Raw genomic sequence first — 13,854 nt, 5'->3', positions numbered from 1 at the left:
CTCCCGAACAACCTACGACAGCCCCACCTACCACCACCACCACCACCACCACCACCAGCAGCACAGCCCCAACAGCCACCACCAGAGAGACTGTCTCTCTCACCACCCTCACCACCTCCTCTGTACCCAGCAGTCCTCACACTTCCTTCACAACCCCATCCCGCACCACCGTCCATGGCTCTACCACCGCACACACCACGGTTCTCCCGACATCAACACCAGTCGAGTCGACCAGCACACTTCCTACAGCCTCAAGCCAGCAGACCTCACTGCCCACAAGTTCTCCCCCGCTGTCCACTGCTTCGGTCACGACCACCTCTCACGAGCTGACCACTCCGACAGCACCACAGACCACCTCATCCCCATACACCCCCACGCCCACCACCACCACGCCCCCTACTACAACCCTTAAGCCAACTCGCCCCCCACACACAGTGCCAGTCTCCACTGCCACCACCACGCTGACCACCCAAGCTCACACTTCTCTCAGCACCGCCAGGACTTCAGTCTCTGCCGTGTCAACCCCATCCGACACATCTCCCGAACAACCTTCGACAGCCCCACCTACCACCCCCACCACAAGCAGCACAGCCCCAACAGCCACCACCAGAGAGACTGTCTCTCTCACCACCCTCACCACCTCCTCTGTACCCAGCAGTCCTCACACTTCCTTCACAACCCCATCCCGCACCACCGTCCATGGCTCTACCACCGCACACACCACGGTTCTCCCGACATCAACACCAGTCGAGTCGACCAGCACGCTTCCTACAGCCTCAAGCCAGCAGACCTCACTGCCCACAAGTTCTCCCCCGCTGTCCACTGCTTCGGTCACGACCACCTCTCACGAGCTGACCACTCCGACAGCACCACAGACCACCTCATCCCCATACACCCCCACGCCCACCACCACCACGCCCCCTACTACAACCCTTAAGCCAACTCGCCCCCCACACACAGTGCCAGTCTCCACTGCCACCACCACGCTGACCACCCAAGCTCACACTTCTCTCAGCACTGCCAGGACTTCAGTCTCTGCCATGTCAACCCCATCCGATACATCTCCCGAACAACCTACGACAGCCCCACCTACCACCACCACCACCACCCCCACCACCAGCAGCACAGCCCCAACAGCCACCACCAGAGAGACTGTCTCTCTCACCACCCTCACCACCTCCTCTGTACCCAGCAGTCCTCACACTTCCTTCACAACCCCATCCCGCACCACCGTCCATGGCTCTACCACCGCACACACCACGGTTCTCCCGACATCAACACCAGTCGAGTCGACCAGCACGCTTCCTACAGCCTCAAGCCAGCAGACCTCACTGCCCACAAGTTCTCCCCCGCTGTCCACTGCTTCGGTCACGACCACCTCTCACGAGCTGACCACTCCGACAGCACCACAGACCACCTCATCCCCATACACCCCCACGCCCACCACCACCACGCCCCCTACTACAACCCTTAAGCCAACTCGCCCCCCACACACAGTGCCAGTCTCCACTGCCACCACCACGCTGACCACCCAAGCTCACACTTCTCTCAGCACTGCCAGGACTTCAGTCTCTGCCGTGTCAACCCCATCCAACACATCTCCCGAACAACCTACGACAGCCCCACCTACCACCACCACCACCACCCCCACCACCAGCAGCACAGCCCCAACAGCCACCACCAGAGAGACTGTCTCTCTCACCACCCTCACCACCTCCTCTGTACCCAGCAGTCCTCACACTTCCTTCACAACCCCATCCCGCACCACCGTCCATGGCTCTACCACCGCACACACCACGGTTCTCCCGACATCAACACCAGTCGAGTCGACCAGCACGCTTCCTACAGCCTCAAGCCAGCAGACCTCACTGCCCACAAGTTCTCCCCCGCTGTCCACTGCTTCGGTCACGACCACCTCTCACGAGCTGACCACTCCGACAGCACCACAGACCACCTCATCCCCACACACGCCCACCACCACCACGCCCCCTACTACAACCCTTAAGCCAACTCGCCCCCCACACACAGTGCCAGTCTCCACTGCCACCACCACGCTGACCACCCAAGCTCACACTTCTCTCAGCACCGCCAGGACTTCAGTCTCTGCCGTGTCAACCCCATCCGACACATCTCCCGAACAACCTTCGACAGCCCCACCTACCACCCCCACCACCAGCAGCACAGCCCCAACAGCCACCACCAGAGAGACTGTCTCTCTCACCACCCTCACCACCTCCTCTGTACCCAGCAGTCCTCACACTTCCTTCACAACCCCATCCCGCACCACCGTCCATGGCTCTACCACCGCACACACCACGGTTCTCCCGACATCAACACCAGTCGAGTCGACCAGCACGCTTCCTACAGCCTCAAGCCAGCAGACCTCACTGCCCACAAGTTCTCCCCCGCTGTCCACTGCTTCGGTCACGACCACCTCTCACGAGCTGACCACTCCGACAGCACCACAGACCACCTCATCCCCATACACCCCCACGCCCACCACCACCACGCCCCCTACTACAACCCTTAAGCCAACTCGCCCCCCACAAACAGTGCCAGTCTCCACTGCCACCACCACGCTGACCACCCAAGCTCACACTTCTCTCAGCACTGCCAGGACTTCAGTCTCTGCCGTGTCAACCCCATCCGACACATCTCCCGAACAACCTACGACAGCCCCACCTACCACCACCACCACCACCCCCACCACCAGCAGCACAGCCCCAACAGCCACCACCAGAGAGACTGTCTCTCTCACCACCCTCACCACCTCCTCTGTACCCAGCAGTCCTCACACTTCCTTCACAACCCCATCCCGCACCACCGTCCATGGCTCTACCACCGCACACACCACGGTTCTCCCGACATCAACACCAGTCGAGTCGACCAGCACGCTTCCTACAGCCTCAAGCCAGCAGACCTCACTGCCCACAAGTTCTCCCCCGCTGTCCACTGCTTCGGTCACGACCACCTCTCACGAGCTGACCACTCCGACAGCACCACAGACCACCTCATCCCCACACACGCCCACCACCACCACGCCCCCTACTACAACCCTTAAGCCAACTCGCCCCCCACACACAGTGCCAGTCTCCACTGCCACCACCACGCTGACCACCCAAGCTCACACTTCTCTCAGCACCGCCAGGACTTCAGTCTCTGCCGTGTCAACCCCATCCGACACATCTCCCGAACAACCTACGACAGCCCCACCTACGACCCCCACCACCAGCAGCACAGCCCCAACAGCCACCACCAGAGAGACTGTCTCTCTCACCACCCTCACCACCTCCTCTGTACCCAGCAGTCCTCACACTTCCTTCACAACCCCATCCCGCACCACCGTCCATGGCTCTACCACCGCACACACCACGGTTCTCCCGACATCAACACCAGTCGAGTCGACCAGCACGCTTCCTACAGCCTCAAGCCAGCAGACCTCACTGCCCACAAGTTCTCCCCCGCTGTCCACTGCTTCGGTCACGACCACCTCTCACGAGCTGACCACTCCGACAGCACCACAGACCACCTCATCCCCATACACCCCCACGCCCACCACCACCACGCCCCCTACTACAACCCTTAAGCCAACTCGCCCCCCACACACAGTGCCAGTCTCCACTGCCACCACCACGCTGACCACCCAAGCTCACACTTCTCTCAGCACTGCCAGGACTTCAGTCTCTGCCGTGTCAACCCCATCCGACACATCTCCCGAACAACCTACGACAGCCCCACCTACCACCACCCCCACCACCACCACCACCCCCACCACCAGCAGCACAGCCCCAACAGCCACCACCAGAGAGACTGTCTCTCTCACCACCCTCACCACCTCCTCTGTACCCAGCAGTCCTCACACTTCCTTCACAACCCCATCCCGCACCACCGTCCATGGCTCTACCACCGCACACACCACGGTTCTCCCGACAGCAACACCAGTCGAGTCGACCAGCACGCTTCCTACAGCCTCAAGCCAGCAGACCTCACTGCCCACAAGTTCTCCCCCGCTGTCCACTGCTTCGGTCACGACCACCTCTCACGAGCTGACCACTCCGACAACACCAGAGACCACCTCATCCCACCTCCCAAGTCCCACCAGCAGACCACGAACAACTACAACGCTGAAGCCAACAAGCCCCCCACAAACAGCCCCATTATCCACCGTGTCCACCACTGGGACCACCCAAGCCCACAGCTCACTCAGCACTGCCAGGACTTCTACTGCCTTCTCGACACAGTCATGGTCCAGTTTCTCATCTTCTGCTGCATCTTCTGCAACGCTTGTGACAAGTCCTGTCACCAGTCAGGTTTCTGTTCCTAGTGGCCCTCCTTCCTCTACTCTCTGGCCCACTTCTTCGCTCCCCTCCTCCGTGCCCACACCACACCCGTCCACATCTTCTGTGTCTTCTGCTGCCCTCTCTAGCCCTTCTTCCTCCAAGGCTCCTCCCTCGTGGCCGACGACCACTCTCAGCCCAGCCTCCTCTTCTCCGTTTCCCACCACTCCTCTGACTCTGTCCTGGCCTTCATCCCTTTCAACCTGGCCATCTTCCTCAGTTGCCTCTACTCACAACAGTGCCTCCATTTCGCCTCCTGATAGCACATCTTTTCCCTCATCTGCTTCACCTCTCATCACCACTGTCCTTGTGTCTTCCACCCCATCCCACGTCCCCCCTTCCAGCCCTGTGGACTTCCTGTCCACACCCAGGACTACAGCCAGCACCCCTCTTTCCACTGCATCCTCGCTGTCCACCACCTCCCAGTCTACCTCCCTCACCACCCAAGCCCCCACACCTGGCCTCGTGTCATCCACTTTGGGCGTGACGGCCATCCCCAGCACTCCAGCCGGAAACTTCACCACCCTGCCTCCTGACGCCAGCCCGTCGGCCACCTCCACGCTCCTGACCAGTTCCGTCTACTCCAGTGGGAGCTCCCCTACTCCCACTGCAGGGTCCTTCTCCACTGGAAGCCCCTGGGTCTCCTCTTCAGTCTCATCAGGTCAGTGTCATTCTGCCACCCCCCACAGCCCCTGCTGAACGGCCCTCTCCGCTCTGGACAGCACCCGGTCATCTCCAGGACAGTCCACACTGTCCCTAGGCTGCCCAATCATTGGGTCTCCTTAGTGCCTTCCCTGGACCTGCTCCCTTCTCTCTCAATCTTATCCCTCTCCCTGCAACTCCCATGGCTGAAGTAGGCACCCAGGAGCCCCCTGCCCCATTCTGGGTCTCTGTTCTTTCCTGCTCCTGGCTCAGCCTTGTCCCCATGTCCCTGCTGCAGTCGTACCCTCCCCTCAGGGCCCCATCCCCTGCCCCAGGCTGCCTTCCACCACCACCCTCTGGGACGCCTGGCAGGAGCTCTGGGGCTTCCAAGCGCAACCCCTGACCCGGGCTGCAAACAGGGGACAGAAGCCCAGTGCAGGCAGGTGTCCCAGCCAGTTGGCTGCTGGCGGTTGCCTTGGACTAGCGATGCAGCTGCCGCTCACCGCAGGCGCTCACTCGGTTTCAGAGCCTCCACCTGTCCTTGTGCCGGAGGACATGGGCTCCCCGCGCTTCAGGCTGCAGCTGGGGCCCTTTCATGCTACGCTCTGTGCGTGCCCTTCCCATCCCTTTGGGTGCTCCTTACTGGGCACCCACAACCACCAATAGCTCGCAGCCTCCATCAGGCTGATGGAGTCTTGGTTTGGGTCTCTGCATGAGATGCGGACTCGGCTGCTGCTGGGTATTTAGTGGAGGAGACCCCCGTGTCCCCCCCATCTTCCTGAGAGGCAGAAGCGCAGCAGGCGGGGCTCCAGAGGGCTGTGGGGACTCAGCCTGGCACAGGATGGGAGGAGCACACAGGCAAAGCCTGCTTCTTGGCCTGGGGCAGTTTCTTGTAAATTTATTTCAAAGGCAATGTCACAGAGAGAGAGGGAGAGACAGAGAAGTCTTCCATCCACTGGTTCACTCCTCAAATGGGTGCCAATAGCCAGGGCTGGGGCAGGCCGAAGACAGGAGCCTGGAGTTCCATCCAGGTCTCCCGTGTGGGCGGCAGAGGCCCAAGCAGTTGAATCATCTGCTGCTGCTTTGCCAGGCGCATTAGCAGGAAGCTGGACCAGAAATGGAGCACCTGGGACTTGAACCGGTGCCCATAAGGAATGCCAGCATCACAGGCAGCAGATTAATCCACTGAGCCCCAAAGCTGGGCCCCACATGGGCAGTTTCTAACACCAGCATGGCCATCACCTGCTTCTGCCCACCTGCTCTGCGCTGTCCCCGCGCCCACGCTGTCATGGTTGTGGCCCATACTTCAAACCACCCCTCCAGGAAGGAGCCCAGACCAAGGGACCTACTCCAGTCCTCCTGGACCAGTGAGACCGTCTCCCCTCTGGGGATACTGGTGCTCCCCTAGCAGGCACAAGCCCTGCTCCTGGGCAAAGCTGTGAAGTCTGGGCTGTGGGTGAGGGGTATCACTCTGGGTGCTCTGGCAGCCAGTGGCTTCCTCCCCTCTTTGCTCAACTGCTGCACCCAAGCTTGTCTGACAGCCCTCCTGTCCCCCAGGGGTGTGCAGTGTGCGGGAGCAGCAGCAGGAGGTCACCTACAAGGGGTGCAGGGCAAACGTGACGGTGACCCGCTGTGAGGGCGCCTGTGCCTCTTCCGCCAGGTAAGCTCCTGCCCCGCACACCCCCCATGCTCCCACCCGGTGTCCTGTGGCCACTGCAACCTTGGGGGGGGGGGGGTCAGCCACAGAGTGCTCCTCCCCCAGGGTGGAGCAGGAGGGCAGGGGGCTGTGGTGCAAACACCCTCCTGAGCAACCTGACCCCCGCTCCCTGGCAGCTTCAACTTCGAGAGCCAGCAGGTAGACACCCACTGCAGCTGCTGCCACCCCGTCAGCTCCTACGAGAAGCAGCTGGAGCTGCCCTGCCCAGACCCCAGTGCACCGGGACGGCCGCTCCTGCTCCCCCTGCAGGTGTTCACTAGCTGCGCGTGCAGCCCCTGGAGCTGCGACTAGCGCGGACCAGCCACCTCGGCCACACCACCTCTGGCCTGCGGTGCCTTAGAAGAGCCCTCAGACACAGATCACCTGGGGCACCTGGGGGAAGGGGCTGCCAGGCCGGACCCCACCAAGCAGAATGAGGCACAAACCACCGGCCCTCCTGGGTGCACGCATGCTTCCTGCTGGCCCTGTCCTCTGTCCACCCTCACTCCCAGCCTGAAGTCCGCTGGAGCAGACAGAGGAGTCTCCAGCCTGACCCCTAGCCAGGCTGTGAGCACTTGGGCACGACAGGTGGGGCAAGAGGCACAGGCAGGCCCCAGAGGCACCAGATGAGCCATGGAGGGTGGGGGCAGCAGGACAGCAGCACCCAGCCCAGCTGGGCAGGATGGCGGCCAGCACCTGTGGGTGATTAGATTCCAATAAATTGGTTCTTGTCAAGGCACAGAGGCTGACCCGTGAGCACTGCCTGTGTCACACCAGCATTGCCGCCGGGGTCGGGCCCAGGCAGGTCCGGGACAGGAAGGGATGCCCCTCTGGTCTGGGGCCCGTCCCTCCCCAGGACTGTTCCCAGTATCTGGTGAAGCCCACCATCCTCAGAGACCCTTCTTGTCCACACCCACAGCTGGCTCACGGGGAGCCGCAGGCAAGGGCCACCTCTCCCCTGCACACTGCAGACCTGGGGTGCACTCAGCAGTAGGGAGGCCCAAGGCTGGGGAGTGTTCTGGAAGGCTCAGCCACATACTGGAGACGGACGGTTGGACCAGGTGTCACTCTTGCTCCCAGCACGTGCTGGAGGACTGGCTGCACCAGGCAGATGGCTCCCTGCACCCTTGGTGCCCAACACTCCAGGCAGCCCCTGGGGTGGGGCCGTGAGGGCTGGGTGGGAAGCGCCCTCCCCTCGTCAGCTGCCTGCTGACAGCCCCTGGTGTGGCGCATGGGGGCCCTTCCAGCAGCCCCTCCCCCACCCCACCACACAGAGCCCAGCAGGAGGCCGGGGCCGGCATCTCGTGCATCTGGGCTGCCACCCTCAGCTCCCAGGGTGTACACCGAGGCCTCTCTCCTCCAACCGCACAGACGCAGGTCTGCACCCAGGCTGCAGGGGTGGCCTGGGCAAAACCGACCAAAGCTGCAGGTCCTGAACAGAGCCCTGGGGGCAGCACAGCCATGGGAAACCCAACAGTGAGCGAGGTCCTCACCCCCAGAGCCAGGAGCCCCCTCCCATAGCACTGGAGCTGGGAAAGGAAGACAATTCAGCACGTTCCCAACTTCCAGACTGACAGGCCGCCCAGAGCAGCCACAGTCAGGGCTCCCTGAGCGCGTGAGGACGCCTGCAGGACAGCCACAGCAGTGCCCCGCCCCAAGGCACTGGGGAGCCCCCCTTAAATAGGTGTTGCCCCCAGGACAGCCAACAGCAGTGCCCCGCCCCAAGGGACGGGGAGCCCCCCTCCACAGGCATCACCCCAGGACAGCCGCAGCAGCGCCCCGCCCCAAGAGACGGGGAGCCCCCCCCCCACAGGCATCACCCCAGGACAGCCACAGCATGCCCCGCCCCAAGGGACGGGGAGCCCCCCCCAAATAGGCATTGCCCCCAGGACAGTCACAGCAGTGCCCCGCCCCAAGGGACGGGGAGCCCCCCCCCCACAGGCATCACCCCAGGACAGCCACAGCAGTGCCCCGCCCCAAGGGACGGGGAGCCCCCCAAAATAGGCATTGCCCCCAGGACAGCCACAGCAGTGCCCCACCCCAAGAGATGGGGAGCCCCCCTTAAATAGGCGTTGCCCCCAGGACAGCCAACAGCAGTGCCCCGCCCCAAGGGATGTGGAGCCCCCCTCCACAGGCATCACCCCAGGACAGCCACAGCAGTGCCCCGCCCCAAGGGATGGGGAGCCCCCCTCCACAGGCATCACCCCAGGACAGCCACAGCAGTGCCCCGCCCCAAGGGATGGGGAGCCCCCCCAAATAGGCATTGCCCCAGGACAGCCACAGCAGTGCCCTGCCCCAAGGGACGGGGAGCCCCCCCAAACAGGCGTTGCCCCCCCCAGGACAGCCAACAGCAAAGGGTCGGCCCCCGGCCTCCATGGAGCCAACACTGCTGCCCCAGGGCAGACACGGGCCTGGAGAACGGTGATTCTGAACCAAACTTCGACAAAATCTCCATTTCATTCAAACTTCTAATTTCCCTTTAATGTACAGACTGAGCCACAGACTGCCTTGATTTCTATAAAAACTGGTCCCAGGATCCGGGCTCTCCTTGGACGGGGCAGGGCCCCTGTAGTCCACACTCAGCTTTCCTTCTTACAACATCCACGTGCGTCCCACGCGTGGCCACGGGGACAGGGCTGCAGACACAGGGCTGGGAGGCCGTGTCCAGTGGCCTCAGGCCAGGGCACAAGGACAAAGCACAGAGATGACGAGAAATCACGAGACACGAGCCGCCTTCTGCCGGGCCGGCTAGAACTGCTCTGACAGCAACTCACACAGCCTCTGGGAGACGGTCTCTCTACTTGTTCGCAGCGTGAGTCGGTACATCTGAAACAGGACACAGCTGGTCAGTGGGGAGTGGGGGAGGGCAGCACGCGGCTCCCCGCCTGGGCCCTCCTCACTCGGCCAGCCCTGGGGCTGCCACTGCGCCACAGAAGCCAGAGCCCAGACACGGGCAGAGGTGAAGGCGCCACGTCCGACCAGGGCAACTGCCCGTGGCAAGAGGGGTGTGGCCCTGTGTGCCTCGCTCAGAGTTCACTGTACCCCCAACCAGGAGCCAGCAGCCACACCTGTGGGCACTGCCCACCTGGAAGCAACATGGGCAACCACAAGGCCCCTCCACCGACCCAGGGCCGGGCCTGCCCCAAGGTCCCTGTGGGGAGCTGGAAAGGGGCATGGACCAGCAGGGTGGAGCACCTGGGACAGAGTGGCCCCCGTGGCCCTCACCAGCGCCACAGCAGCTCCCCCTAGCGGCCTCACCTGGGCCTGCAGATTCGGCTCCAAGCGAAGCAAGCATCCGATCTGGGTGGTTTTGGTGTGGATGATCCCAGCTCCCACGAAGTTGGCAGGATTAGGATCGACTTCTTCAAGGAGTGCAGAACCAAACCCAATGATCTGTCCCAAAGAAACAGCACGGTCGGGCCCCGGGCGCTGGGCGCCAGGCCCCAGGCAGCGCCTGCCCGTGACCATCCCCACGACACCTACCTTTGCTTTAGTGATTTCCGTGTCCATGGGATGCTTGGCTTTGAAGATGTTCTGCACCTCCTGCTGTGGGCTGCGGGACAGAGCCAAGGCTCTAGTCCTGGGTGGCAGGGACAAGGCCCCTCTCCCCACTGGAAAGCCCGCCTGCCCCCGACACGCCCAGGCCCCGCCCACGCGATAGACAGCCCCGCCCTCTCACTTGCTCAGCTGCTTCCAGCGCTGAAAGAAATCCTGAGAAGCCATTTCTGTGGGCTGGAAAAACTTGTTGAGAGTGACGGGCAGCTTAACGGACAGGTTCTGAAACGTGCCCCCGTACCTGTGAGCAGCAGACGTGAGAGGGAGCGGCCGGCAGGAACACCGGCTCCCTACACCCTCAGGAATCAGGAGCTGCCGACAGGAGCCGACGGGAGCCCCGCGGAGCATCCGAGCGGGGGCAGGGCCGCAGGGAGCAGCATCCCCCGTCCACCCACTCGGCAGGGCCAGCGCCCCCCTCACTCGGGCTGGCTGGTGGAGGCCAGGTGCTGGGCCCAGGGCAGCCCCGCCCAGGGCCCCAACCCTCTGAGGCTGCGTGTGGTTTCTCCCCAGGCGGAGACAAAGAGCTCTGCTGAGAGCAGGGACCCTCCCCCGGCCCTGCATGGCTCACTCAGTGCTTCCACTTCCTGGACCCTAACCCCACAGAGCTCACCCCCACGCCTACACCTTCATGTTTCCAAATAACCTGAGCTTGCAGACCCCGTGGGGGCCGTGTGCTCTCCTGCAGGACTTGTGAGACACCCGGCCAGGGAGGGGCCCCCACTGCTCAGCACGAGAGCACAGGCGCTTGGGGGGCTGCCCGCACGGCCGCCAGCCCTCACCTGAACTGGATGTTGAGCACCGGCGCCTCTGTGAAGTCAGACACACACTCGATGTTGACCACCTGCTGCACCTGCGCGCCCCCGTCCACCGTCGGGTCCACGGGCTTGGTTTGCAGGTTCAGCTGTGTGAGCGTTAAGGACTGCAGAGAGGAGCCGGGGGCCCGCTGCCCCCACCTTCCACGCGGCACTTGGGCTGTGCTGGTGTCTTCGCTGCATGCCCGCGGCTGTGGTGTGCACACACACTCGTGAGAGTGGCCAGAGGGGAGCGAGTGTCCCGTGGCCCCGCTGCCATCACCCACGCAGCAGCAGCTCCAAGAACGTGCCTGCGGGCAGCCAGATGCCAGGTCCCCACGTGTGTCTCTGGGCAGCCAGACGGCAGAGGACACGCGCGCCTGAAGCACCCAGGCGGCAGAGGACACGCGCGCCTGGGGCAGCCAGGCGGCAGGGGACACGCGCGGCTGGGGCAGCCAGGCGGCAGGGGACACGCGCGCCTGGGGCAGCCAGGCGGCAGGGGACACGCGCGGCTGGGGCAGCCAGGCGGCAGGGGACACGCGCGCCTGGGGCAGCCAGGCGGCAGGGGACACGCGCGCCTGGGGCAGCCAGGCGGCAGGGGACACGCGCGGCTGGGGCAGCCAGGCGGCAGAGGACACGACACGCGCGGCTGGGGCAGCCAGGCGGCAGAGGACACGACACGCGCGGCTGGGGCAGCCAGGCGGCAGGGGACACGCGCGGCTGGGGCAGCCAGGCGGCAGAGGACACGCGCGGCTGGGGCAGCCAGGCGGCAGGGGACACGCGCGGCTGGGGCAGCCAGGCGGCAGGGGACACGCGCGCCTGGGGCAGCCAGACGGCAGAGGACACGACACGCGCGGCTGGGGCAGCCAGGCGGCAGGGGACACGCGCGGCTGGGGCAGCCAGACGGCAGAGGACACGCGCGGCTGGGGCAGCCAGGCGGCAGGGGACACGCGCAGATGAGGCAGCCAGGCGGCAGGGGACACGCGCAGATGAGGCAGCCAGACAGCAGGGACCCAGGGGTCCTTAGGTGCATCTGATCAAACACTAGCTTTCACACAGAGGAGATCTCCTGAGTGTTCTCTAGCATCTGGAAATGTCTTGCTACTTTGATTTAAAAACAGAAGAAGAAGAAATACCAACCTCCCCCGGAAGCCTCTGTCCCAGCCCTGCCTGGCGGGGGGCGGGGGCGGGGGCGGGGTGGGGGCGGGGCGGGGGCGGAGCCAAGGATATCAGCCTGCAGGCTGTCTGAGCAGATTAGTGTTGGAGTGAAACTGAGGAACTGGGTGGAGGTCTTGTTGCCGTAGAAGATGAACATCCGACCTGGAAGCAGAGACGAGTGGACAGTCAGCGCCGCCGCCCGGGACAGCGCACTCGGCCTGTCAGTGAAGACAGCGCCTGCAGACCCCGGGAGGCGGCGGCTCAAGCAGCTGGGTGCCTGCACCCCCCCGGGGGGGGGGGCCTCCGTCACCTGCTGGCTCCTGCCATGGTCCAGCCCAACTGCCGCAGGCGTGGGATAGAAACTGCCCATCTCCCACTCCCTCTCCACACAAACAAAAACAACCACCAGGACCGGACACAGAGGTCACCTCTCCTCTGCTGGGCCATGGCTGCGGTCCTTCCTGTGGGTGCAAAGGACCACACAGGCACCCACTTACACCACGGGCCGGCACGTGGCACAGCAGGTAAAGCCACCAACTGTGGCGCCGGCATCCTATCTGAGCACCACTTCTGATCCAGCTCCCTGCTACTGCGCCTGGGAAAGCAGTGGAAGAAGCCCAAGAACTGAGCCCCTGCACCCCCGTGGGGGACCCGGAGGGAGCTCCAGGCTCCTGGCTTCAGCCTGGCCGAGCCCAGGCCGGGAGTGAATCAGTGGATGGACGATCTCTCTCTGTCTGTCTCTCCATGTCACTCTGCCTTTCGAACAAATACATAAATCTTTTTTAAAAAATTTTTACATTGGAATAAAACTTTTACACCCATCTTTACAGGCATTTTTCTGGCCTTCGAATTCAGAAAGGGAAAGGAAACGTTCAAAAAGGACAAGCACTTTGTCACACTGTAAAAACAAGAAAAACCACACACGGTCACAAGGACCCACAAGAAATCAGGGGCAAATGGACCCCAGCCGCCTCCCGTGAGAGGGGCGAGCTGCTCGGGGTGCAGCCCCCGCGGCTGCCGGGGCCCCACCACCGCGGCAGCTCCACCGTGCTATTTTCTGGCTCAAAGGCTTTGCCCTTGCTTCGCTCAGAATCGTGGCAAACACACCTGAGCTCACACCTGCCATCCTCACGGAGCACAGTCAGCCGCATCGTCTCCCCAGCCCGAGCCTGCCCCACCAGGACGCCACTCCCCGGCTCCGGGCCCCCGGGAAACTGACTCGTCCAAGGCCCTGTGCTGGGCACGATGTCCTCAGGGCACACGCCCGTTCCAAGCCGGCAGCACTCTGGTCTCGGCCCAGCAGTGCCCACCGCTGCAGGAGCGTGTGCACAGCTCCCCTTCAGAACCTGCTCTGCCCTTCCGGCACGGGCCCCAGGCCCCGAGTGGAAGTGCTGGCCTCGCGGGGACCCTGCCATGGAGCTGAACCCCCCACGTCCCCACACCTGCAGCCCCCTGGAGCTGTGGCTCGCGGCCTGCTGGGCGCCGCCCTGACAGGCAGGAAGGTGCTGCCAGTGGTCTCAGTGCCACCCCTCTCGGTGTCTGGGCCACCTGAGTCCTCCCCGCACAAGTGTCTGTTTGAGTCTGCCCACTTTTAGCTGGGTTCTTTTTTTTTTTTTTTCCCAAATAATTATTTATTTATTTCAAAGTCAGAGTTACAGAAAGAAGTAGAGGCAGA

At 63.4% G+C, this 13,854-nt stretch overlaps 1 protein-coding gene across 2 annotated transcripts in view; it reads right to left on the bottom strand.

Annotated features, from left to right (window-relative positions):
• Positions 1 to 9,129: 9,129 nt before the first annotated feature.
• The window catches only part of AP2A2 (adaptor related protein complex 2 subunit alpha 2), an 80,508-nt gene continuing 75,783 nt past the window's right edge, over positions 9,130 to 13,854 (bottom strand). For both annotated transcript variants that reach the window (XM_062195632.1, XM_062195633.1), the window contains exons 17-22: positions 12,252 to 12,341; positions 11,010 to 11,133; positions 10,355 to 10,471; positions 10,159 to 10,228; positions 9,934 to 10,068; positions 9,130 to 9,501 (exon numbers count right to left, since the gene is read on the bottom strand). In XM_062195632.1, the coding sequence (XP_062051616.1) occupies positions 9,424 to 9,501; positions 9,934 to 10,068; positions 10,159 to 10,228; positions 10,355 to 10,471; positions 11,010 to 11,133; positions 12,252 to 12,341 (614 nt within the window). In that variant the 3' untranslated portion in view covers positions 9,130 to 9,423. The remainder of the gene's footprint in view (positions 9,502 to 9,933; positions 10,069 to 10,158; positions 10,229 to 10,354; positions 10,472 to 11,009; positions 11,134 to 12,251; positions 12,342 to 13,854) is intronic.

The sequence above is a fragment of the Lepus europaeus genome, chromosome 7, assembly GCF_033115175.1.
Source record: "Lepus europaeus isolate LE1 chromosome 7, mLepTim1.pri, whole genome shotgun sequence".
Classification (NCBI taxonomy): Eukaryota; Metazoa; Chordata; class Mammalia; order Lagomorpha; family Leporidae; genus Lepus; species Lepus europaeus.
This window is presented reverse-complemented; position numbering and strand designations above follow the sequence as displayed.